The 26663-nt window shown below is 40.6% G+C and overlaps 3 protein-coding genes across 7 annotated transcripts; all 3 read right to left on the bottom strand.

Moving 5' to 3' along the window:
• Positions 1 to 1012: 1012 nt before the first annotated feature.
• zdhhc5b (zDHHC palmitoyltransferase 5b) lies at positions 1013 to 17168 on the bottom strand. 3 transcript variants are annotated; one of them, XM_088292961.1, is made up of 13 exons: positions 17003 to 17168; positions 10610 to 11929; positions 9644 to 9765; positions 9213 to 9370; positions 8816 to 8988; positions 8591 to 8693; positions 8218 to 8309; positions 7936 to 8068; positions 5528 to 5636; positions 5343 to 5449; positions 3655 to 4589; positions 3532 to 3555; positions 1013 to 2843 (listed from the first exon to the last, which is right to left on the bottom strand). In XM_088292961.1, exons 2-12 carry the CDS (start codon positions 10756 to 10758, stop codon positions 3537 to 3539), a joined length of 2100 nt encoding a protein of 699 aa, XP_088149087.1. In that variant the 5' UTR covers positions 10759 to 11929; positions 17003 to 17168; the 3' UTR covers positions 1013 to 2843; positions 3532 to 3536. The 3 variants fall into 3 exon arrangements, with proteins under 3 accessions (XP_088149087.1, XP_088149085.1, XP_088149086.1); XM_088292959.1 differs by lacking the exon at positions 3532 to 3555; XM_088292960.1 differs by lacking the exons at positions 3532 to 3555; positions 17003 to 17168 and adding an exon at positions 16848 to 16992.
• A 1383-nt stretch (positions 17169 to 18551) lies between these two features.
• Positions 18552 to 22847, bottom strand: clp1 (cleavage factor polyribonucleotide kinase subunit 1). The gene is made up of 6 exons (XM_088294083.1): positions 22744 to 22847; positions 22058 to 22337; positions 21863 to 21970; positions 20843 to 20962; positions 19956 to 20093; positions 18552 to 19459 (listed from the first exon to the last, which is right to left on the bottom strand). The coding sequence occupies exons 2-6, from the start codon at positions 22328 to 22330 to the stop codon at positions 18773 to 18775; spliced, it is 1326 nt and encodes a 441-aa protein (XP_088150209.1). The 5' UTR covers positions 22331 to 22337; positions 22744 to 22847; the 3' UTR covers positions 18552 to 18772.
• Positions 22848 to 23087: 240 nt separating this feature from the next.
• On the bottom strand, positions 23088 to 26128 carry selenoh (selenoprotein H). Of its 3 annotated transcripts, none has more exons than XM_088294236.1 (5): positions 26060 to 26128; positions 25634 to 25783; positions 24517 to 24659; positions 23440 to 23553; positions 23088 to 23327 (listed from the first exon to the last, which is right to left on the bottom strand). In XM_088294236.1, exons 1-4 carry the CDS (start codon positions 26077 to 26079, stop codon positions 23453 to 23455), a joined length of 414 nt encoding a protein of 137 aa, XP_088150362.1. In that variant the 5' UTR covers positions 26080 to 26128; the 3' UTR covers positions 23088 to 23327; positions 23440 to 23452. The 3 variants fall into 3 exon arrangements, with proteins under 3 accessions (XP_088150362.1, XP_088150364.1, XP_088150363.1); XM_088294238.1 differs by having other exon boundaries at positions 25634 to 25751; positions 26064 to 26125; XM_088294237.1 differs by lacking the exon at positions 26060 to 26128 and adding an exon at positions 25918 to 26035 and having other exon boundaries at positions 25634 to 25751.
• Between the last annotated feature and the right edge of the window lie 535 nt (positions 26129 to 26663).

Here is a 26663-nt window from a genome sequence, read left to right on the forward strand (position 1 = left end):
AGCCTGGCAGAATTGAATGTTAAACAGTCCCAGTTAAAAAAAATGGTATATTTTCCTTGATTGGGGAAAAAAATAAATAAATAAAAAGCAATAACTTTTGCAATGCTCAATTGGAACAAACATGAACTGACAACCCATGTTTTTTTCCTCCTCAACATGGCTGCGGGTAGCAAATATTTTTGGAATAGATTCTATCGATCATTTCATCATCATTATAGTGTATTGTGATAATCTTTTTCCCCAATTACTGTTTATTGACCAATTATTGTTTGTACGATTAAGCAACATCACAACAGAGAGTTTGATGTACTCACCATTTTTTAAATTGATTCACTTGCTAGTTCGGTCGTTGTTTTCCAAAGTAAAAGCAGACGTTGCCAATTGATTAAACACAAAGACAATCAGTCTGCGTTCTTAAAGGATTACATAAATCAGAGAATAATTACTGTAGAGAAGCTGAAATCAGAGGACTTGGACAATTTCAAGGTAATGAGCAGCTCTAAATGATGGTGATTGTTAAAATAATTGTATTAATTTGATTTATTGGTGTTTTTGCTGTCCTTGGTGGGTGTTCAAATCACTTGTACTTTGCAGACGTTTTGAGTGTAAATCGCCCCCAAAAAATAAAAATAAATCCTACCTGCTTTACATGCGTCAGGAAAAGTTAAAAATACCAACGGGAAAACTTTGCATCTGTCTAAAGGGAAACAAATATTCTAAATTTTTTATGCAAATCTGTCTCGTACGATAAAAGACAATGTATATTCTAGTGATGCACCGAAAGGGAAATTCTTGGCCGAAACTGAATATGAAGAAATCAAGGCCGAAAACTCAATAAATAAATCATGTATATCTATTTTTTTTTTTTAAATTGGGGTTGGGAGGGGCGCTCATCTTCCACAGGATCATATTCTGCATTTCACCAAATGTGTCTTGTGCAAGCTCCCTGCTTCCTAAGCACAACAGTATGACTGCAGGCTTGTTAAAAATAAGCAGCTCGCTGAAGCTGGCATAAACGTTCAAGTTGATGCTTTATTAAGCACAAGAACTTTACAAATTCAGAGTGATGTAGACAAATTCACGGCCACCAGAGAGGATGTCCACTGTGGCTGATCGAGGTGCACCGTGAGCAGCCACGGCAAAATGACGCACGACTAACCTTGTCTGGTCCTTTTCTGCACCTCCTCCCTTTCCCTAACCTAATCTGATCAGGCCGAGCTGCCAATTTATAGAAATTCACATTTACAACAATTTTTTGGGCTTGGGGCCCCAAATGACTAGCTGCTAGGTCTGCACAATATTGGAAAAACGTGAACGTTAAATCAATTGTGAGAAAATACAGTTCAGACAACACAAGCTAGGCTTTGTGAATACGTCAAATATCGCAGTTATCGACCAACTACTTCAGCTGGTTTTCAACCAGTTTGAGAGATTTGACCCATGACTTTTCTTTTCTTTTCTTTTAAATACGAGATTTAATGTTACGGTGAGTTAGCGTTGAGTCATTTCTGAATAATTTCAGATGATCCTTTACATTTGACAACATGGCAGTGATAAAGATGAAGAGTGACGAGACAAGACTGCTTTGGCCGCCTAGGTTGCTTGCTTAAAAGATTTTTGCATGCACAGCATCCTATTTTTGAAGTGTTACCTCTGGAACAAAAGTCTTTTGGACCGAAATCGAAAATGTACTTTAGGGCCATTCTTACCCGGAAAATTTCCTTTGCCAAATTTTCGGTACATCACTAGTATATTCCACTCTTAAAAACATATCCAAACCTAAGTTGAAAAGAACTGAAAGCGATTGGTTTAACATGTTTTGCACTGAACTACATTTTCTTTTACTGCTGGTGAAATAAATAAGCCCATCCCTCGCTGCCCTTAACTGGCTGGTCATCCATGGAAAGGATTAAAACAGTTCTGCAAGCATCGGAAACAAGACAGACGATGATCTTAAAGCTACAAAACTGATTTTGCATAACGCCTCAAGCACAAAAACATTACACAGGTACATTCAACGAAAATGCGTTCCACTCCACATTTTTCTGTGGCTTTTGAAAATAAAGCTCAATTGTTTGCCACGTCCGAGGTCGACTCTTTGGATCACGACAATTTCGGCAAGAGCTCACGAGTGGCTGATGCAGCCGTCAATTATAAACAGGCAACACATTTGTAATTAAAAATAAACAATTATACACATTATACATTTGCCACCCTCATCGATAAGTCATCTTAACCACCTGACGAAAGGACCCATTAATAATCTGTAAGGTCTTAAACATTTATATAAAAAACATATTTAAAAACAAGGACTTATAAAACTAAAATGATATTGTGTTTTATAGGTTGGATGCTCTCAATGCTTTTCACTCGACAGGATGTGTGGTCCATAAACAAGACAGTTCTCATTGGTCAACACTCAAATCCTCCTTAAAATTCAATAGGCCACCCTCAAGTGTGAAAAATACTGTGTCCTAATGGAACCACCTCAAACCGTACCCATGCATGTTCTGTCCTTGAAGAAACAGCTTCCAAACGCTCTGTGCCGGTGAAACAAGAGCCATGTGCAGTGTTTTTTCGGATTGAAAAGGCCAGTCGGAACCGGGGAGGAAGGTGCGCGCGCAGGGCTGCTTTTGGCTCTGCAGGTGTGAATAGTATCCAGCTCGGAGAAGAGACAAGTGGAAGTTGTCCAGTGACTTTTCTTTCCTCCTCCTCAGTGGAATAGACTTCCTGTCACTCAAACCGAAATCTCGTAAGTTGTCCCTCCGACACCAGTCACCTTCTTCACGCCGCCGCCTGGTTTAGATGTGTTGTGATTGGCCAAGATTGTGCGAGAGGACGATCTGAATGGAGCGCAATCGGGAAGGGAGAGGAAGACAAATGAGGGTGAGAGGTGTTATTTTTCAAAATCACAAGTATATAACAACACTACGGCTGCGTTCGGAATCAATCACTCATTCCCAACTCACTTTATGAGGCTCTTGATGTTGTGGACAAATTAGTTCACCCATCAGCCAAATGAAAACGACTTGAGAACACTACTTGGGCGTGACGCAATTACGTCATTGTTGTGGCATACTGACAGCTATTGGACCTTCCATGAATAATTGTGAACAAATGAATAAATTACTACTGTTTTTAAGAGGAGTATAGTGTGAAAAAATTTGTGCAAATTAAGTACTTAAAGAATATTTGCATGATAGTTGCCCTCGTACGTCGCTGGCTGGCATTTTTCCCCCTCGATTAGTGCAATGCATCATGGGATACAGTATATGGCTTTTCTAGTTACCATTGTTTGTTTTTTTTATTTAAGTTATATGCAACAGAACTTGACGTAAAACGTTTGAGAACCACAGAGTGGATAAGGAGTGATTCCGACCACAGACTAAAATTCTCTTTGATTAAACTTGAGATCTAGAGGGTTCGAATGGGACGACAAAAGAAAAAAGCTACTTGAAAATGACTGCATGCCGGCATGCTCCTTACAATAATTGTCTGTCTGGAAACTAAAGGAGGAAAAAGAAGACTCACACAGATCAGGGAGGAAGAGGATGGCTGACACAAAGTAGGGAGGAAGAAGAGGAAGATTAGGAAGAAAGGGGAAAAAGAGGAGGAGCAGGCTAAGCGTGACGATGACGACGTATCTTTACTCACTGTGGAGCCTGATGCCCTCCTCCAACTCCTCCCCCTCCCAGTGCCACTGCGGCCCGAAGCTTGTGCTGGGGCCCCGCCTCCCCAGTGTAAGACTGGGACTTGCCCAGGGAGAGGCCACGAGGCGGTGGGGAGACAGGAGGCTCTGGCGAGCGAGCCCCCGGGGAGGAGGACGATGACAGAGAGTTACGGGGAACTCTGGACGAGGAGGAGGAGTCGTGGTTATGCTGTAGCAGGTGCAGCGTCTCGGGAGGCCCGGAGAGAGGGGGCGGACTGATGGCACGCAGGTAGGCTCTGTGAGGGGAGGAGAAAGTGGCGGAGCCCTGGAGTAGATGGCCCTCCCTCTGCTGACTGAGCTGAGCTGAGAGAAAGGGCGACGTATAGCCCTGCAGTGGAGAAGTGGGGGACACGGCTTCAGGCTGGCCTCTGACCGCAGCCCCTGTCGTGGAGGGGAACGGAGCACGAGGCTTCTGCGGCGACAACTCGTGGGCGGCAGACTCAAACTCGGGGCTATCGGATGGCGTCAGCAGGCTGTCGTAAGACAGACTGCCGTTGCGAGGGGTCTGGTTAGCCAGACTTTTGTAGCTGGTGTCTGTAGTACCTTCTGACTGGAGGGTGGCCAGAGGATTGTGTGCCAAGTGCGCGGAGCGCAGGCTGGAGGAGTGGGAGCCCCCAGTTGACAGAACCAGAGAGGATGGGTATGAAGTGTGGGAGCGCCCGGTCAGGGAGTAACCCGACATGCCCCCCGAGACCCCACCGACAGTCCTGCTTAAGCCTCCGGGGCCCTCGCCCCTCTCCCCTCCCCCTCTGAACGCCCCCGCACCACCCGCCACCACTGTGGCCCCGTCCAGGCTGCTCGGTTCCGAACGGTAACTGGGATGACGGCTGGAGTGAAGAATAGAGGGAGATGGAGAGTCGAGACTCTCCCCGCGGATCACCTGAGGAGAGCAGAGAGGAGGAGAGACAGATATACAAATAGTAGGGGAGGTGTTCACAGGGGAGAGGGGGAGGGACAGTGATGAGGATGATGAGTGAGGAGAGGATGAAGAAAGACCAACAAGTCCCCATGTTACCACAGGAAAATTTGCAGAGGCAGCACAGAAACACAGTTTGTCCGACAGATTCCAACAGGAATAAAAGAGTGGTGGTGGACAAAGGAGGGGGGGGGGGTGGATGCTTAATCTGTGCTCTACTCCATCATCACACTACTGCATTGGAAACATTGACTGGCTTGAACAGGCACTGACGCTGCATGTCAAAGACAGAAATGGAAATATACACAGTACGTCGACTACACATTCCAGTCAATGCACTTTAGGGGGGAAGGGCAAGATCCACTCCAACACACAGACTGGCAAAGGGAAACACACATGACACTTGCTGAGGACTTACTGATCAACCGATGGCCACTGAACGATCAATTTCAAGTAAAAACAAAAAAAAAAAGAGGGGCTTGGTGTTAACCACAAAGGACATCAAAGAGAGGAGGGAGTAATAGTTTCCAAAGCATTTGGGAATACAAAAGTAGAAGGGAAATGCAGGGGAGCTAAGTTTTCCTTATGAGAGTTTTTCCAACTTCTGATTTAACTTTTTAAGTTAAATCACAGGCTGCAGTGTAACATATTTAAGGTTTATATTATGAACTTTACACTATCCGTATAATACAGTATGAACATGTATTCAAATTGTACCTTGCCGGCATGTGTGTGGGCACTGTGGTTCCTTCCTGGGCTGTTGTACGCAGGTCGATACTTGTACATAGACTGTGTGGGCACACCTTCATTCAACAAGCTGCTTTCTACAATTCAAATTGAGCATGTGATTAGGAAAGAAAATCTCAACTTGGATACGACAATTATGTGTGCGTGCGTCCTACCCTCAGCGTCACCACGAGGCAGCCCAGGGTAACGAAGCTCTGGCTTCGGGGGAGGTGGAGGTTCGGTGTCTGCCGACTGGCTCTCCATTTGATCCAAACTGCTCTTTGACTGAAATGACAAACACAAGGACCAACCAAAATGTTGAAAATTAAACAAAGTATTCCCTTCAAAACTAGATTTTGCCTCTTTCCAAAGTCTGTAAAAAAAAAACAGAGGGCACCTGCTATTGTATAATTTAGATTCTTTTGTTTTAACCTTTTAACCTTCAACAAGAGGTCAACAGCTATGAAAAACTCAAATAAACTGGTTAATACAAGATTAAATAAAAGCCTTTTTAAACAACATGCTTAGTAGAGCAGGGCGATATGACTGAAAAGTGTTTCACAATATAACTATTGCATTTCAGTCAATATTGATAATTCCTGTTTTTTTTCATACCAATTTAACATTAAAGGAAAGAAGTTAAGGTTAGGCCACACTTTCATTAAGCATACGGATCCCACACACAAACATTTTTTCAGTAGTTCGGCGGACAAGGTTGACAAAAACAGTTCTTGTGCACTCAAAACATGCTTTTGTACACAAGATCTCTTCCTACGGAGTTTTTAATAGTGTATGTAGTATGCCTACAGCACACAGAATGCTATCTTCTGGGTTTACTTACTGATTTAAAAAAACATATATAATATTGAGTGAAATTTCTACTGATGAACTATCTACGGTGATTTATATCGATATTGAATTATTGTCCAGCCCTACAAGCACATGACATCAGGCACTGGCACACCAATACGCACACTAGCACATTGCACCAAAAGGTATCAAGTCATTACATTTAACTTTTGTCATTTATTGGTTTCTTTTGACTGAGAACAAGGTCCATTCAAGGACTGCCAACAAAAAAGGACACCTCAAACTTTTAAATTGGCATCGGAAAAGTATCTCCTAAGTATTTGTGCGTACCAGTGACAAGCTCCCTCTCAGAGCATCTTTTCAGCACTAACGGCAACATTGTAAATTGCGATTGTGCATGTCTGATACAAGCAGTGGTTGATATGCTGCTTTTTCTAGCCCCACAAAAAACAAATAGAATACAATATAATCGCCAGAAGAGAGCACCTTGTACTTTTCATCAAATAATGACATTAGTGATTTGTATTATAATATTGATCAAATTCTTTGAAACTAAACTGACTCACAATCGTAGTTTTGCGAGCATTGTGACAAGCTTGTGTGTGACGTGTGGGTGTGCGTGTGCATGCGTTAGGAAGAGAGCGGTGGAGGAGATGAGCGGATATGCTGCAGTGGCGAGCGAGGAAATGAGAGACAAGTGTCAAGGAAAAGTTGAAGAGTGAATAAATAAAGCAAGTCGAAGCAGAAATGGATAACAGTGTAATGTATTGTGAGATATGTTTACTGTCCGCGATTGTTTTTGTCCGTCCCGCTTGCTGTACTGAGCGGCAGCGAGTCATGGAAGTGCACAATAAAGAGACAGCGCTACAGCCTTGACTGACATACTGATTGGCTCTTGTCGTTAATACTCCTTAATAATTATTTTACAAACAGTAGCATTTTAACGTGTAAAATACAAAACCCCCAAATCGAACCGTAATCGCAATATTGGTCTGAATAATCGCAATTAGTTTTTCTTTTTCAAAATTATGCAGCCCTAGTGAGTAAGATGAGACAAGAACAAAGTTTTGTCACACTTTTGTTCGGTAATATGCCTTAGTGAATTTAAAATATGTCCCTTAGCTCATTAAAGGTTGTGAAACACTGCTCTAACATGACGCCAGACATCTATAGAGCTTACAGAGCTTAAACCATCCCGCCTACACATGACAGATCCCGGTCCAATGCGCACCGAGGCAAAGGCTAAAATACACTGCACCGTGCTCGTGCGTGTTCAAAAATAAATTATTTAAAGGTATCTAAATATTGCCATATCAATGCAAGTTTCCCATAATGTTAACGAAATCTCGCAGATTTGATGCAATGGTAAATGGCACGAAATTAAGCTTCCCAGAGAGAGGGCTGCTCTCGCCAACACTGTGAGCACATTGATACTGATAGTAGTACATGGTTGTCTTCATTAATATTATTTTATTAATCATTGTTTTGTTTTTTTCATGTCCCTAGTATGGTTGTATCTGCCCTGTGCAGGCGCACAGTAACAATAATGGCTTTCTATTCTACAGTATTTATGTTCAATCTGTATTTATGTACAGCACTTACAGCTGTGGTTGCTTTTTAAGGTGCTCTAAAAATAAACATTGGGGTGGGAGGATGGGCCAAGTGACGGCTTGTATCTCAAAAAACTCAAATCGGCTGACTTGTAAGTCGAGGTAGTGGTACAACAGAATATTTTTTAGATAGGGAATAGTCTGTGAATGTTCACTGAACTTACTCTTGTGCTGTGTCGATCATTCTGGATTCCATTGTCCAGGACCTTGGCTTCTAGCTGTGCCTCCGTGAGAGGCGGCCTGAGGAAAGGGGGCTGTATTTCGACTGTCTGAGGCTTCCGGGAACGACCCGTATATCTGGACAAAAGACATGCCGATGCCAGATGTTAGTCATTATTTACTTCAATTAAAAAAAAAAAAATGCAAACGGACGGAAAGAAAGAAAGAGTGGGGCAGGCAAAAGAAGAACTTAATTAGAAGCTTTTAAAAGATAAGTGAAGACCAACCTGGGTGCCAGTGAGCTGCAAAGTACATGTGAAATATTCCTAACACAGCCGTTGGTGAAGGGGTTAACACCTCCACGAAACTTTCCTGTCACCTAAAGAGTGTCAGAGATGGAAGGAGGAAGAACACGTGGATTAGGTAATTTATCTGGAATATAAAAAAAAATTCCACAAATAAATAATAATAAAAATGAAGTAAGATAAAATGTAAATACACCAATAGGTAAATCTAACAAAACAAAAGACAACAAGTACATTTTGAAGAGCAAAGTCCATTGTTTAGATCAAGGATAGTAGACTAATATGTGAAGTGTAGAATGGGTACGAGAGATTGCAGTTTAAGTGGTGTTGGTAAATAGTGTCAATTTCCATATACCTGCTCATTTGTGGTCCGACCTCGAGCCACCAGCACAATATGGAACCCAGTCAGGCCAGCAACTGGGACAAAAAACAGACCCGCAACACACATCACAGCCATACTGGTAGGGCAGAAACTAAGGAAACATCCCAAAACCAAACCCCAACAAAGGCACATATGAGGGGAAAAAATAATCAGGGAAGAGTGCAGTAATTTGTATCTTGGACACAGAGTTAAGGATACGTCACTGCAGCATGTGGCGTGTCGAGTTCCTGGCGGTGGTGCAGCACATAAACGAGGCCAAAGCCAAAAACATCCACGATGTGGGTGGTGAGTGACAGCAGGAAGAGGAAGAAGTAGCGATAGTTGCGCCGACCAATACAGTTGTTCACCCATGGACAGTGGTGGTCAAAGTCCTGACAGTGCACAGATGAGAATTTATTAGGACCAGCAATTCAGGACAATCTCCATCCAAAAGTCAACATTATTTATCGATCTGTGCACTTGCATACAATTAATTCACTGTCAATATTGCAGATGAAACTATTGGAAAATGTTGAATATTAAATGTAATAAACTTAATAATTAGGTGCGGAATTTAGTATCGGCAAGTCAGACAATGCGAGTGTTGTGCACATACCTCCACACAGTTGTCACAGACCGAGCAATGTGAGCATCGCGGTGGTCGGTAGAAGCGACAGGTGGAGCACCACTTCATGCGCACCTGGATGCCTTTGATCTCCACCGTCTTGTAGAGAGGAGCGCGGAAATCATCCTCTTTGTCCTCATCCTCCTCCGCTATATTGGGGATGAGGACAAAACATAAGATTTCAGTCTGTTTACAACAGCCAAGATCAAATGGCGTTGATGAGTTTGCGTGACTCAAACTTAAAATGTTTCAGATACATGAACACCGCATTCCAACTTAAACCTACCGACATTGAAACTGACAGAAAAAGAAAAATGCAGTAAATGCTTGTCAGTGACACTGGCCCATCTGTAACAATTTTACTTGTATGCACCTGTGATCCTTGTAACATCATCCTTATGTACAGCTGAAAAAACTATTACCTCGGGGGAAAACTCCCGGATCCATGAATGTAGCCATACAGAAGTTGGCCAGCGTGAAGAGGAAGATCACAGCAATATAAACGGGAATGACTGGGGAGAAATACTCGTACAACCACGGACAGCTATAAGGTGGAAGAAAAGTGCAAGAAAAATACATTGTCGTTAACAAAACAGTCAGTCATTCCTTCATCACCACACAAGTCCCATAAGGATGCGGAAAGGATTCAAATTCTTGATTTGTCTGTAAATACAGTAATGTGTACTCGAATTGTACAAATCTGGCCTTCCTGCGATCACCAGGTCAATTGACATCAGAGGCACTGGCGACTAGAACTGAATCAATGAAGCTGTATCATTGCACCATGTTGACACAATGGGGAAATATTGGGTTTCAGTTCTTGACAATAAAACGTCATAGGATTTAAAAAAAAAAAAATTGCTCATGAATATTTGCTCCTCAATACTTCAACAAGAGTGACTTGGGCAAGTTGAGGCTGTTTTAAGCAAGCTTTGTTCCTCCATGTTCTACACCATTGCCTCTAGTAAAAAGCTGGGCTACCCTGAGGATACCCACGCAGGTGCAAGGAGAAGATGCAACCTGGGGTGAGAATCAAACTCGAGACCTCTTAACAGTGAGAGAGGCGGGCTAAGAAGCAGTCCGCCGAGCTGCAACCCAGCACTGTTTGTTACGTAAATAGATCTAAATGTGATTAGAAAACATTTCCAAAACCTGTTTTTGCTTTCTTGCTGTACATAGCTTGCAGGGAGAACGATTTGAATCCATTATGAATTTGGCAGCGTAAAAAGTTAAACAGTTCTGCCAACATTTTGTGGGCTCGAATACAAAAAACTGCGCACCACACACTATAAACAGAATACGAATATAAAGCAGATGTATTCCACGTTAATGCACTTCCTATATGTACATTGCACAGTGTATCGTTTGATTTACAGTATGAAACTCACGTGAAGCAGAAGAAGAGGGTGGTGGATCCAACAAGGAAGGTGGTGGCTGCAGACACCGGGACATATCGGCTTGGTTTAAAAGGGCGGGGAGGAGCAGAAACCTGGCCACCCACTCCTCCCCCAACACCGCCACTGCTGAAGCCCGGCATCAGTGATGGAGCAATGGGAGGAAGACCAAGAAAGAGGTAGCTATCTACGGTCTACCCACTTTAAAGGCTTGTTCTACCAGCTAATATAACAAATATGGTGTTTGTTTGGGCGAGGCCATGGGTTGACTCGAAGCGAAGCAGCATATAAATGGAAAGAGTCAGGAACACTTGCCACCACTACAACACTTAATCAAATATATATACGCTTTAAAATCATACAGCAATATACAATTCCACTTGCATGTTTAGACAATGTAAATATAAAATGTTCTATGAAGAATTATAATTTAAGCATAAAAAAGCAGGAGCAATGTGATACAAAAATATGTAGTGGAAATTCATAAATATTTTTGTATGGCTTCAATGGTTTGGTGCAAGAAGGTAATTAGGTCTTAATTGTAAAACCGTTGCTCGTGCATACAAAAGCAGTCTCAGACTTTTTTTTTAAGTGAATTGCAATTGTTGTGCTTGAATTCTGATTATCTGGCGTGGAAAGAAAAAAAGGAAACCTTAAAGTAAGGGAGCAGAAAATGCAAAATTTTGCGGACGAAGGGTCAGCAGGCGGATAGCAGATGGACATCGAAGAAAACAGGCAAAGGATTGAGCACGGTAGCTGCTGATGACTTTTGTGATTGTCCCGAGGGGGCTTATTTAGGCACTGGGTGGGAGGAAGAAGCTGAGGATGGCTGAGGGCTGCAGGCGGGACGGTTCCACACTGTTGAACTGTCAGCAGCAATACACAACTGAAGAAAAGAACAAATCCAACTCCAAAGGCGTCTTTGGAAAGTTGCTAAAATGGTATAGTTGCGTCTCTAACCTTAAAAAACTCTCGCCAAGTCCATAACGGATCGTTTGAGAGCACTGCCGTCAGTTTGTATGACAATGTGGCAACAGGAGGGGAAACAAAAGAAGAAAAAAAAAAAAAATCAACTCATTCCAAAATGAAGCCCTGTGCACGTCACTGCGGCGTCATTGCACTTGTCCAGGCCTGGATGTAGAAACCTCTCCCACCTCCACATTCTCTGCACATAGACCTCCTCTCCCATTGTCCAGCTTTGAGATACAGCCATCTGCAACATGGCGATTACATCGTCTAAAGCATGATAGTCCTTATAGCTCGTCCCTGTGATGTTATTCCTCCACACCTTGTGATGGCCGATTGAAGGAAGCCCTGTTCAAAAAAAAAAAAAAAAAGTAAATGTCATCGTGGATATGAATGGTTATCTGTCTCGATATGCTACCCTTATCTTGCACAGTAACATGATGTTGGTTAAACAAAAGAGGCCTTTTAAGGGTTATGTTTTTAGTAGAATGTAGTTAATGGAGTACTGTAAAATTTCCTGAAAAAACAGATCTCGAAAGTCAAGGAAAATTTGAGAGTTGAAACCATCCTCATTCATGATGAGAGCACAGATAGTGTTTGTCAACCAGTGGGTCGGTGTCCTGAAAGGCGCTTCCAAATCTAATTTATTATTATTGTTAAAAGTGGGACACAGTAAAAATGACAGAGATCGAGACTTGTCAACAATTGGGAAACGCGGGTCGCAACAACAGTTGAGAACCAATGATCTAAAGCAGGTGGGAGCAATTAATTTTGCAAAGGGGGCGCATGATAAATTAGAACGCTTGCCGACTGTCAATATTTTCAATGCATTTTGAAAAAGTACATTATTGTACTGTTTTAATAAAATGTTGCTTGTCTAGATTTTGCACGTACTGTTAAAAATGAGGCATTATAAAGAAAATTAGAAGCATTATTTCAAATGACATATTTCCACTTAAAAAAAATATCAAACATTAATTTGTGAACGAACAGCCAACTCATTGAAGCCATTCTTAGTCAGGACTCCAAAAATATATAGTTAAGTGGGAAGTATCATATTATTGACAGTGATGTAATGATACAGTGATGACTCGAAATACACCCAATATGTACAATATGTGAGACTGTAGATTTGCATACAGTATTATGAGGCCAAATGTTGAGATCGAATCTAAAAATAAAAACGTTGGTAATATTAGGACCACTGTTGTCATTTTTGCCACTCTCTTTTTGGGGATAAAAGGGAGTCGTAAAAGTCGTTAAAGATGGGGGAAAAACATCTCTGAGTTGGCAACATTTCAGACAAGTCACATCTCTTGCTCGCTACCTCGCATGTACTGCCACCCATACGTGTGCACATTAGAAGCACAACTTTCAAAATAAAAGTAGCACTTATATTACATTTTACTTTGACTTCATAGTTACTGTGAGGAACGCTCAGAGACTGTGGCCGGGCCGGATGCAGCACCATGGTCTGATCTAAAGGATTTATAGGTGCGTGGCTTTTCGTTTTATTTTTATTTATGGTGCCGCCAAAGAATGATGCACCGATGACAAAGCGACGCGTGCTGATAACAATACACTGACCTTGTTGTGACGGGAAAAAACGTCTGACTGGTTGATACAACGTGAGCAATACCAATGACATACACAAATTAATTCTACCAAGCAGTAGCAAACATCAATGCACTTTTTATACACTACACAACACACTGTGTAATTAATTCTAGCAGAATCTTTAAAACACTATGCTATGTACCTGCCAGGTGAGCGGTTTTATACATTTTGACATGTCAATCAGGCAATGTATTAAGTAACATTTGAATAAACTTTAAGTAACTTTAAAAATGGCCGTTAAAGCTAACAAGTTTTATGGCGGCTTTAGCTTGGAATGAATCTTCTCTGGGTAATTTGGTTTTGATACCAGAACAATTTGAAAGTCCACCAGGCTCATGGAACACAAATATTTTTGACATTGGTTGCTTTCATCGTAATATTTGGCACTATACAACATTTTGAAAATTCACACACAGTACAAACCCAATCCACAATACTCAAAAACAAATTACGTATTACATTAGGTATTCACTGAACTCAAGATGCCTGACAGAAGCAGAACTTTGACAAGCACGTCACAGGAAGATTGACTAACTTCTCAGAGTGAGTCACTTTTGGTTTCACCATCACAACCTTACAACATTGAGGAGTTATTAAAACAAAGACAAAGAAAAATAATCAAGCCATATCATTGTATTCACCCTTTTTTTTTTTACTGTGCACATCTGCATACATTAAGATCTCTTATCTACTGTGCGTACATTCTAAGTTCGACTATAGCTGCATCATGCTTATCAACAACCCCTTAAAGGGTCTGTAGCAAATGAAATCAAGTTTGTTTGTTTTTTTTGCCATGTTAAAATGCCAATTCTTCTCCCCCAAAGTAGTGTTTCCTCCATTCACCCATGTCAGAGCATACCTGCTTTCTAAACACCAGACCATCCAAATGCCAGAAAATGAAAATGTCAATGATTGAGTTGTCACCTCTGAACCACCCCTGCAGCCTAAACACACGCCCACGTTCTCCCAGGCACCGGAGTTGGGGACAAGTAGTTTGTTAGTTGCAACATTTTAGTTTAGAAAATGTGCAAGTGGCCAAAATTTGTGTTTGGCTATAAGAAGTAGGGCTGCACAATATAATTGAAAAATGATATAGACATTGTGATATTGGCACATGCAATATGGATATCACAAAAACTTGCTGTACATTTGTATGGAATTGTATGCTTTTATCTGAGTTTTGACGATTCAGATGCAAAATGTGCATCGCCATCCAATAGTTGAACATTGCCTGCAGTGATTACAATTAATTAGCCAAGATCACATTGATCTTGCTTATTTTGCTTTGTGAAAAAAATTTATTCTTTCATTGGATAATAATTATGTAACTTGTTAACTATTGCAACAATATTGATATCAATAAACTCAACAACCATTTCCAATATCGTACCGCCCTAAACGTTTAGGATAAGTGCGATGTGTTGGTAACACAGCACACTGTTTTTGCTGAGCAATGTTATTTCAGAGTGTTCTTGAATACATCACATGACTGACTGGACAGGAGGGTGGGATTGCGAGAGCAGTCGGGTAAGCGGACGTTATGCTACCAAGAGAAGAGTTCGCCTGTGTGTGCTTTGCCTCGGGCTGTTGTTGCTCTGTTTTGATGTGTTTGTGATTTATAAACAAGTTGAGATAAACAACGTCTGCCGTCATATCCTTGAGAGATCTTACAAAATGTTCTTCCATCATTATTACGATTTACTGTTTCGTGGGCTGTGCGCTCAGCAGCTGGCTTCAGGACATTACGAAAGGGGCGTGGAAGCCACACGTAGAGAGGTGGGGTTTTAGTGAGCCAGGTATCTTACTTAAACAATCATCAAAATAAATATTATTTCATTAGAAATTAGATCACCATCGTGCCAAAGGTAATATATAAATCATATATATTCCAATAGTTAACTGTGGAAAGCTGAAAATACAATAATACAGATTAGGGCTGCACAAAACATTGAAATAATTTGGATATTGCGATCAGGGCATATCGCAAAGACATGCAATAACTTTCTTATGGAATCGTATGCTTTTCTCAGAATTTTACCAGTCTGGAGCAAATTTATATGTGCGTCCACCCAATAGTTAGAAATTATCTACGGTAATTACAATCAATTAGCTAAGAACATATTGAGCTTGCTTATTTTGTCACATGAAAATTTTTACTTTTTTCATTAGATAATAAAAATGTAATTTCTTTAGATACATGTTAAATGTTGCAATAATTCCAATATCAACATCCATATTGCATGTTTTTCCCAATCTTGTGCAGCCCTAATTATAGACCCTCTAAAGGGGAAGTCAACACAAAAATTTCTTCACAATAATATGTTCTATTCGGCCCCACTCGTCAAAACGTGGTATTCTGATTAACATGACATTTTATCATTTGGTGTCACCTGAAAAAGACATTAGATTTGCGCCGGGCTTAATTAATGACCAACCATGGCTTATGTTGCAAATGTCACATAACCAAACCCAGAAAACAGGTGAGCCATTATTGATCAATAGTTGAACCGAGAGCAACTGTAATGTCATTTGAAGTCAGTAGCAAAAGGCAGAGATGGATAAAAATGGGTGGGTTTTGCATCTTAATTCGTATTACACAAATGCTATATTAATCAGAACTGTGTTGAGACTATTGGGGCCACATAAAACATTTGTGCAAGGATATTTTTGTTGACTTCACCTTTAATGTTACAGGTGTTAGAGTATACAGCATATATAATACAACTTTATTTATATAGCGCATTTCACAACAACTTGAGCTGTCACAAATGTACAACTGTCATATCGTTACCTCCATCCAACTAGCTTTACCAACGTTTTTTTTAGACATTTCGTGAAGAATTATCATTTAAAAATTCGGAGGCTCAATGTCGTTGAGCAGCAAGGAAGACCAACTCCCATCAGGCGGCGTGCAGTTTTGCCGTATGAATGCCGCAAAAATTAGGACGAAAGATCCGTTTAGGTGACAACCGCAACAGTATTGCACTTTTTTACCTATTGTGTTTAAACGTAATCTTCATTGGGAATGTCGTTGTCTGTGGATTCAGTAGGTCCCCCCACCCGTCACAAGATGAAAAACTAGTTAGTGCGGTGTGAAACCCCGTGAAAACGGATCTGGAGGAACAAGCGTAATCTGATCGTTTGGACACGCCCCTCTTCCAGACAACCGAGTTGGGACAAACGCCGAGCTGTCGGACTGACACTGTGACACTGTGTCTGTTGTTAATCATCTCATCTGCCCCACACCAAATCCCCCCATCCCAGCACTATAATGGATGTTAATCCTAAAATCTCCGCGTCGCCCGTGATGTTACCGCAACAATTCACATCAGAAGCTAACGGTCACGTCACCAGGCGTCCAGTCAAGAAAAATCCAATCGGTTTAATGCTCAACGATGTCCAAATGACCTTCTGGTGTTTTTAGTCTGATCTTAATATGCACTGATTGATAGATCATAGCGCCATGTTTCAATGATCTGTCCAAATTGGGAGCTGGCGTTGAACAGGCCAGGGCAGTGTTCGGCATCATCATCAAGCAACGCAATCAACCACATCAAATTAATGTAATAACCGACGACGTTACGTGTGATCCAAAATGACAACAACAACGGGTTTTGGAAGCAGTTCCTTCATGATTCCTTGTGCTTACCTTGCTTCGAAAGTTTTTGCGACAGCATACGCTAACGGAGTTAGCCGACGAGCAATGAAACCTTCACACTCTCGACTAAGCCTCTTTGGCTCCCACCGTTCTCAAATATTCAACATCATTTACCGCGATTATTGAAAAAAGAAAGACACACGTACCTAAACAGGCAAATCGTTAGTGGTTATGCTCTTGGATATAAGAGGTTTCGGTCCGACCTCAGTTAGCCGATAGCAGACCGCATAGCTCGCCTAGGCCGACAACGGAATCCCGGAAAAGGAGCATTGTTTGCTCGTCCTCCAGGTGGGGCGAGTAGCCAATCAGAAGCCTAGGGGCGTGGTCTTATGAATCGGTTCAGAAACATACTTCTGCACTTTGCCATTTTCCTCGAATACACTGAATTATGGAAAATAGGAACCGTATAGGTACTCGAAGTTTCTAAAATTGAAAAAGAAAGACAATTAAAAATAACTGATATTGATGATTGGGAAAAAATATTAACCGTTTTTACTGTAAACAGAAAAGCACGAAGCACTGGTTAGCACGTCTGTCAGTCGAGAGGAGGCAGGTAAGAAATAATCGATAAAATTAGGAAGTCCCCCCCCCCCCAACTTGTTTGTGGACAAAACACACTCTGTAAAATAAATTACACGGTTATCCTGTATTGTTGTATATCTATTTGCAAGAAATGCATTAATCTCAATTGCCCATTCTGGAATTTGAGCACGTTTCCCATGTTTTTGTCAACGCAAAGATTTCTTCGTGGAGTATTTTCTCTGGCCCTATGTTCATTTCTGAAGCCAATTACAAGAAGCAAGACAAATTCAAGTGACAATTCTCATTAGTTTTTTACTGCAGAGACAATTGCACGCTGACCCTAACTTTAACAACGTGGTCTTTTGAAAGCCAATTGAATTTTGGAGTTTCCAGACCACAGAAAACTTTACTTGTTTGGAGAAGTGGGGTTTTGAAGGGGTTTTATGCAGTGCGTCTGAAATAAATGAACTTAAGTTCAGTGTTATTTTTGGCATAGTGAAAATGGGTTGGTAATAATCAAAACTCTTATAATGCTAGTAGTAGTCTTTCAACAGCCAGCAGAGATCTTGCTTACCACTTCTTAAAATCAAAATTATATTAATTTGCCCCAATTGAAAACAACATTACATGAATTTGCTCCCTTGTCCAAGAATTTTTAAACTATTAATCTCCGAGATTGTTGAGTCTAGAATGAAACCTTTTTTTTTTAACCACTTAGTTATTTTGGTTGTAAGCCAACATTTAGTTCATTTAAAAAGCATGACATTGATATTTCTGTCGAGTCAAAGTTGGAAACAACAAAATGTGACAAAAAAAATCCCTACACCCACACAAAAGGAAGTCGCCCAAAAACAGCTATCAAAGAGGTGAGAGGGTTATTTATAGTAAGTATAAGATAAAATAAAAATATTTACACACTCACATACTGTTTTTAATCCACAAGTTGAAAACAAATTGAGGAATGTTAAATATGACCTGCAAAGTGAGGTGTCAAGTGTTGAACAATGAGCTTTCACGACATCAGTGTACTTTCCCACATTTGTAGTCAAACATCATCGGGTGTATCCTTCTTACCTTTTAAAATATTTATTGTGCTCGGCAAACTAGGATAGGCTGCAGCTCACCCTCGACCCTTATGAGGACAAGCGTTATGGAATCAGCAATGCACAAAGGTCAAGGGGGAAGTTAATTTTTATTCTTAAAGAACTTATTTCCAATACGACAAAGGAAAAAGAAAATTTGTATTTACAATCAGACAAGAAAATTAAAAAAACAACAGACTATAAAATATTACTTATCAAAAATAGCACAATGCAATCTAGTTAATAAAGTGGAAACTATTGTACAGGAGATTCTGTTTTGTAAGCATACCATCATTTGGTGTAATCGGGACCTCATTTGGTGTCCATGAAACGTATGTCCATGATGAGCAGTGTGTGTCTTGGCAGTGGTCTGGGTGCGGGGGACAACACTTTCATCACCTGCGCTTGCGTGTCCACATTGGTCACCACAATAAAGCCACACACGGGACTCTCCACAATTCCCTTTCTTGCCCCCTCGTCTCCGTCCTCTGCACTGCTAACACTCAGCACGTGATAGGTGAGGTCTCTTCCTGGTGTCACAGGCACCAGCTTCAGTTGAGTGTCATCCTGAGACATTCCCAATGGGAGGCATGAGTCTGGGATGGAGGGTGCCCCGATTTTATAGATGCGGACATCAGAAAACCGCACTTCGAATGAGAAAGGGTAGAAGGACACTCCCCGGAAGCCGTAGAAGTATTCCCGTATTTTCTCATCCCGAACCTCGCGTCGGCACTCCTTGGAGCGCTCGACCACTCCCCCTGACTTGGGCAGGAGCACCACGCGGACAAAGTGAGGAAGATCTCGTTTTAGTTCATTGTACAGCCTCTCGTGGTCCAGCACCAGCACCACGTCCACCTCAAAGACGGAGGCACAGTGGACCAGAGCATGGTAACCAGAGCCTTTCACCCAGCCACATGTGTTGATGATACAGCCACCCACGCTGGCCTTCCTGTTCACCTCACAGCGCTGAGAAAATACCTCAGCCAGGCACGATGTGAGCTTGTGGTACATAAAAACATTTCAGGTCATCGGAAGTGAACAGATACACTTGATATAAAAAAAAAAAAGTCTACACACACACACACACATAGGATGTGGCTGCATTCAGATTTAAGCAATCACATTCATACATTAAGAGGGCTAGTCAGCAAACACCTATCACAATATAAAATGCCCCTGATTAACAACTAATAAATTTCATAACTTTTGTGACAGGAGTATACTGGCTCCTAATTTAACATGAGTTTGAATGTGGTTAAATCAGAACGCAGCCACATTCCAATTATAAAAGGATGTGAACACCTGTGCAACCACATTATCTCAATTGTTTATTTTTACTTCTCCTTCCAAAATGATTTAAAAAAAAATCTATTGAGTTGTACATTTGATAGGTCATTAATGGTGGAAACGTTTTCAAATCATTTATCTTGCACTCACTAAAGTAAATGTGAATTTGGCTTTTATTTGACACCCTCATGTTTAGTCTGGCTCTCACCTTATTGTAAAGTTTGATGTTGGTCCCTGGAGAAGTCGAGCCAAAGTGGTAGACCAAAGGAGCCTGGACTGAGAAGCCCTCCTCCACATCTGCTGGACGTTCGATGCACAGTGCTGACACTGTCCCTGGTACTGACACCTTGAGAAAAAATAAAGTCCAAAATCCATGTTGTGAATCGCTAATCCTCACCAAAGATCTCACTCAACTAATAGGTATACTACCCCCACAGTAAAAAAAAAAAAATAATGTCAGAATTCTAGCAGAATGCCGAAAGAGATTAATTACATTAAAAAATCCAAATATTCGTGTGGAATACAGTATTCTTAGACCCATTGATATTCTGCTATGAGTTGTTGATATTAAATGCACAAAAAACACGTATAAATTGATATTTACAAACTTAAAAAGAAGTTGCCTTTCTTGCAGTCAATATCAATCAAAATCATTACTTTCACATCATAGCAAGCGAACAACATTGGCTTAGAAGGCATTGTTTATCATTCCATCCAGTCATGGTGTCATGAAATAAAATGTACACATGTATCAACACACACAAAAACATAGCCACAGCAAAGAAAATGGCATTACCTAGTAAATTAAGCTCAGAAAAACATTGCGTTTTACTTAGACTTGTTCCTGCTTGATTATGAGTGTAATGGGCATTGTTCTGGATATGTGTGAATTTTATTTCATGAAATCCTGACTGTGGATGGTATGATAAAGAATGACGCAACCTGTTGTTTTTTTTTAAAGCCAAGGAATCTGAAACTTAAAAGAAATTGTTCTGTTCTTTTCAGGCAGGATGGGTGTGTCCAGAAGGTGCAACAGTTGAAACATCATATTATGTTTCAATTCATTAAAGTAATGTGCATGTGTATTCATCATACCCCGCTCTGGCCAACATCTAGTTCCACCAGCGTGGGCCTCCTGCCCACTCTCACAGCGTAGCTCAGTAAGAGGCGACAAACTGTCGACTTGCCCACGTCGGTAGGTCCCACTACCATAACCTAGAAAAAAAATGAAGCGATAAATTATATAAACGGGAAGCCAGAGGTCAGCAACACAGGGAGGGGAGCCCGGGAACGGTGCATGCTTGCCGCAAAGAGCATATTTCGGGCCTTTTGGAACCAAGGTCATGCATCATATTGGTTTGCTATTTATTATTTATTATACACATTTTCTTGTACACGTGCACACTGCTTACCAATGTGTTGTCAACAGACGTGTTTCAAGCTATGCTAAGTTAAATGTAGCATTCTTGCAATTTAAAAACTAAATTGTTTCCATATCCAACTGTCACACATCTTATATTTATTCTTGCAGTACTTTCCAAGTAGCAGTGCTGCGGTAACTACGTTCCAACTAGTGATGGGACATTAAAAACATGTTACCATGGGTTGAGCATGGCACAAGGGACCACGGTTCAAACCCCAGTTAGTACCCTAGCCCTAGTTCCAACAGAGCTGCATAGATGCCACTCATTAGCCTTTCGACAGCATTTCCCATTATGTGTCAAAAATAAGATTTGAAGGCAAATTAATGTTGTTTTAAATACATAACATGTATTTCTTCCTGTCTAATGTTTAGTTTAAATGTCAATTGGGAGTGATACGAAACAGCTTGAAGCATCTTTTTTGAAGAACAGTTCACTATTTGCCTAACTGTTGCTTCGTGTCATTGGGTTAAATTGAGCCCACCTACATGATGAGTGCTTGCATCTCAAATATCTGCAGTTGAATCTGAGCAAAAAAAAAAAATATTTTTAAAAAAAAAACATATGAACAAAGCCTAAAAGCTCAAAAGATTCATAAATCGAGTCTATCGTATCTCAAGGTACCAACGTGGTCCATATTTCAGTTTACAAAGAACTTTAAGGGTTGTGTTTATGACTGGATATTCAAACATACCCTAGGCCCTCTCTCATTTTCCCGCTCGGCCTGTTTTCTCATCTGTTCCAGCGCAGCGTGTGTATTCAGGTAAAGCAGCATAGGAGTATCTTTGGACACGTAAGCCACCTGAAGTAGTTAGGAAAAGAAGCTGATTATTGAGCATGATGAAATGCCACTACCATAAAAATCAATCGGGATGAGCACCATGCTGACCTCTGGCTTCCCGTAGAGGTTTACACTGCAACCTTGCCAGGTGAAAACTGCAATCTTGGCGCCTGCTCCAAAAGTGTACTTCTTGTTTCGGTTCAATTCTGATCCAAACACTTCTGCCATTCCGGTGAGGAGTTCCAACTCGACCTGCTCTGCAGCCTCCCCTCCCTCCACCTCAAAACGAAGTTCAGTCTCCTTCTCCAAGTCATATCTGGTGCCGACTTTACCTGGTTGCAATGGATCATCACTTGTTTTTTCTACCCCTTCTGTTGCCATGGTAATTCTAAAAAGAAAAAAACAGGTAAATATGTTCACATGTTCATTAAGATCAGATACGCAGTTCCACACCCGCCACTTAGTTTGGATATGATGCATTTTACTTGATAAGTAGAATATAAAATGGCGACCTTGACGAAAAATCTGCTTGTTAAAGACAGAAAAACAATACACATATATAATAGTAAGCTTAGCATTATGTTTCATTGCATGATAATTCAGTTAAATATTTCATCTAGTGTGGCGTTTGTGGTTAGATTTGAGTCTAAAGCAGCTAACCTCTTAACTACTGCTACTACCACTAACATAAGCGACACAAACGTTAAACATTGCCAAATATATCAAGTCTAAGAATAAAACACTAACTTAAAAATTAATATAAGCACACTCATAATCATTAATGCCATACTTACAGATGTATTTACGGACTAATAACGTGTTTTCTGGCATCAATCGCGTTCGTGGTGTGGCTGTAATGGTCGCGTGTTGATGACGTCGCTACTAGCAGCCAATAAAAGGCAACAGTAAATGACACGCGTGTACTTATGTTGTTCGTTACTGTTTATCATAGTCGCCCATTACTGTAATACTAGCGTCGCTCATACAGCAGAGTCAAAAACCTTGTTTGTTTTACATGCTTGGCCATTTAAATATTATTCTGATTTCGTTGCGGTGTACCGCTGGTAGCTTTTGGTTTGTCCTGTACACTGCTTCATTCACAAGTCATTAATAACAATCCAATAACATAAACAATACAAACAAGTAAAGATTTTATTTGATAAGAAATATCTCAAAATACCCAAAATGTCAAACTTGGAACACAGAAAACGTTAACACTGATGAAAGCGTTAGTTCTATAATGCTCCAGCAGATGTCGCCAAATGTTCATATATATGTGAGCTGGAAAAGCTTCGTTCATCAGAAGAGAGACTGTGCGCTTCCAATTGAGTCACTCCTCGTCATTCTGCTCCGCAAGCCACACCCCATGAACAATTACCTGAATGAGAGAGAATAAGGGTCTTTATAGACGACAATATTTTCTAATATAGTACAAACGACTTTGAGAAATGTTACGAGTTTTACCAACTGTAGCTTTCAAAATGACCAACCTTCACTCTGCATCTAGTCAACAGCTTCCTGTAGAGCAGAAACTACAACATCAGGTTCTGGAAATTTGAGTTTACGAGGCGGCCCCTTTTTTATTCCAGTCCAGAGAGTTGTTTCTATTGATATGAGACAAGAAAGAAAATATGGTAGAATGAGAAACCAACTAAATAACTGTGAGTATTAATTATAGGAATATAGAGTAGGTCAAATCGCACACATCCTCTTCCATCCCCACCTCTGAGGCAGGTTAAAGAGCATCTAGCATTACCACGAGGCTGAGGAACAGCTTCTTTCCGCAAGATGTTAAGGTCGTGAAACTCAAACAGTGCTCCGCAGCCCCCACATCAGCCCCCCATTTCTTTTCATCCCTGCAATTGAATACATCATTATCTACAATTTGTTCTACAAAGCCCAATCCCAGTAAAATGGAGGCTCCTGGGACCTTGGCTATAGTATTTCATGGCATATCATGGGGAAATGTGTGTGATGATAGTATGACAATAAAATTCCTTGAATCTTTGACATCAAACACAATCAAGGCGGACTTCCAAGTTGTCTAATTTAAAACCAATTTACCAATAGGAAATGTATTAGTGATAAAGTAATTCAAGTTCCAGTTAAATAATTGTACAAATAATTTTCCAAGTCAGGGAAAAAAATGACAAAATAACACACTTAAATCATAGGTGTCACCTGGCTGCAAGACAGCAGATTCAAATGATCAGATCCTAAGCCATCTCTGAAGAAGCCTGATAAGTGTCCTGCTCATTTGAATCAGGTGTTTCGCAGCTGGGGGAGATGGAAAACATGCATGGAAAGCAGCCCTCAAGGACTCGAGTTTGACACATGTGCACTAAACTAACAAGTGCCTATTGTGCTTTATGTCAGAAGGGGAGAAAGACAACAGCTCCTCCATTGAAAAAGAGTCTCCTTCCAAATAACGTTATTTAAGCAGAAAACTTGTGTAGAGTAAAAAGATGTTGCAGATTTCCAGCATTTAAGTTGCCCATCCCTTTTCTAAGTAATATCTTAACGGTCATGCAATTCTAAAAGTATTGAGCACCATTCATTCAGCTCACCTTTGCCTCCATCAATGAGAGTGATCTCAAAGCTGTTCCTGCGAGGCTTCTCAGGGTTTAGCACCACAGTCAGTTCTGGGCGTGCAGCCAAAAGGGCAGCTTTCACCCCCTCGGCATGACGCCCATACACTCGTCAGCTCTTACTGCCAACAATAACAGATCACCACAAGGATGTTAGTGCTGCTAGTTTTATTTTCAGCCGGAGTACAAGAACTTACATTTGACTACATGCAAATACAGAGTCTGTGATAATGCCATTCTGTCTAGTGAGTGATGAAAATGTTTCATCTCAAGAAAATGTTCAAAAACACAATAACTTGAATATGGCTTACGTTTCCCTGAAATCTAACATGATTGAAGTCACAATTTTGCACTTTCACAATCCAGGTCCGTGTGCACTTTGACAGTCAACCTTAGCACCCACGGATTTGCATATACGAGTTGTTCATTCCACAAAATATTTTTTCAGTTTTTTTTATTTATTTATTTTTTTTGGGGGGGGGTGAAATTATTAGATTTTTATTGTCAAATGCATCTGAATTGGTGCCAATTATATTTAGGTTTTCGCTATTCACGGGTCAACCCGGTCAATATCCCTTCGAATAGCGGCGGCCGCGGCGGACGATTGCATATGGATAATGCTAAAAACAGGATAAAACAGATAGACTCCAAGTCTTGCACATTGGATTAATGATAACCAGTAAAATGAGACACACTATAGTGTATGGCATGGTGACCAGACGTCCTCTTTGTTCACTGTGTCTGGGCGACCGAGTGAGTTTAATAAATCCATAAAAAGGTCCAGTTTTAATTTTATTTCACACTAACAATTAGCATGTGTGAGGTGTTGCACGACAAATGAGAGATGGAGTGCTTTTTTTTAAGTCACTGGACTGGGAACTACTATAATATTAATATTGCAATATGCAACACTGATATTGCATGTTATTCCAATATTGTGCAGTCTCTCTCTCTCTCTCTTTCAGTATCATTTCATTCCATATCACATATCTCGAGGCCGGGCCAGTGTCTTCATTTTTGGAAATCAATATTCAGACGTATTTTGAACACTAGCTCTAGACATGTAGGTCCCCTGTTTTATCAAATACATGCTTACCAATGTTCAATAACCACTCTTTGGTTTTGCAGCGCAGGCACCTCTTCTGGTTTTGTCGCTTTGGCGGGTTTTTCCTCCACATCCTCATCCTCAGTTTTGCGCTTTCCCCCACGGCGGTCTAAAGACGTCGTCACAATATGTTGTTTACATCTATAATATGCATATTTGTGAGTTCATGTTGTATTAAATAACACACAACAAAACGGAGATAACGACTCCACATATTCAATCACAGCAGACCGCTGAAGCCAGCAACTTGCGGTGTTGTATTTGAAAATACTGACATTTAAAAAAAATTGCCCCACTTTGAAGAATTAATAGCGACATAAAGTCACAACCAACAACGTAACCCCAAATAACTGAACGTTTGTAAATAACCTTGTTTTTGTGACATCACGTAAGACAAAACACAAATGTGGAATTTACCGACCCACTCCAGACGCCATTGCTGTTGTGAAACTTTCGCGGGTTAGCGGATTGTACTAATACGACATTGGCTGATGGGGGTGTGGATTAAACCATTACAAAACTTTTTAGGAATGACGACGACACGCCCACGCTATCTGAGAATAGCAAACGTTAATTGAGTTAACAATTTCTAACATGGGTTCTCAAAGATAATGGGTGTAGATTCCTCTAACAATGGCGGAAATTAGTGAATAACATTTTCAATAATCCCTTACACTCTCCGTAGATTGAAACCTGCCTTTAAAACGTTATTGTTCTGCACTTGCCATAAAACAGAAATGTTAAGTCGTTATCTTGTCTTTCATTTTAGACGGTCTTTTCAAATATGCTGTTTTATGCTCGTGTTTATATTGAGTTTTATCTTTTGATTTATTTTCATTTCTTTGCCTCTATAAAGCACTGATTTGATCATGAATTAGGGCTGGACGATTAAGAAAAAAAAAATGATAATCCCGATTATTTTGATTGAGATGAAATTACGATATGAATTAGCTGATTATTCACTTCTTTCATGTATTTAACTACTAAAACTCAGCAACTCCAAACTATCATAATAGCCTCA

Source organism: Idiotropiscis lumnitzeri, chromosome 4 (genome assembly GCF_059441095.1).
Source record: "Idiotropiscis lumnitzeri isolate Australia: NSW breed Sydney's pygmy pipehorse chromosome 4, RoL_Ilum_1.0, whole genome shotgun sequence".
NCBI lineage: Eukaryota > Metazoa > Chordata > Actinopteri > Syngnathiformes > Syngnathidae > Idiotropiscis > Idiotropiscis lumnitzeri.

Coding starts and splice junctions, on each gene's coding strand:
- clp1 (XM_088294083.1), bottom strand. CDS start 22,330: ATGGCAACAGAAGGGGTAGAAAAAACAAGTGATGATCCATTGCAACCA. Junction 21,971..22,057: donor ACCTCTACGGGAAGCCAGAG/GTCAGCATGGTG, acceptor TAACTACTTCAG/GTGGCTTACGTGTCCAAAGA. Junction 19,460..19,955: donor ACATCAAACTTTACAATAAG/GTGAGAGCCAGA, acceptor ATGTACCACAAG/CTCACATCGTGCCTGGCTGA.
- zdhhc5b (XM_088292959.1), bottom strand. CDS start 10,758: ATGCCGGGCTTCAGCAGTGGCGGTGTTGGGGGAGGAGTGGGTGGCCAG. Junction 5,637..7,935: donor ATGATCGACACAGCACAAGA/GTAAGTTCAGTG, acceptor TTGTCATTTCAG/TCAAAGAGCAGTTTGGATCA. Junction 4,590..5,342: donor CCCACACACATGCCGGCAAG/GTACAATTTGAA, acceptor TGCTCTCCTCAG/GTGATCCGCGGGGAGAGTCT.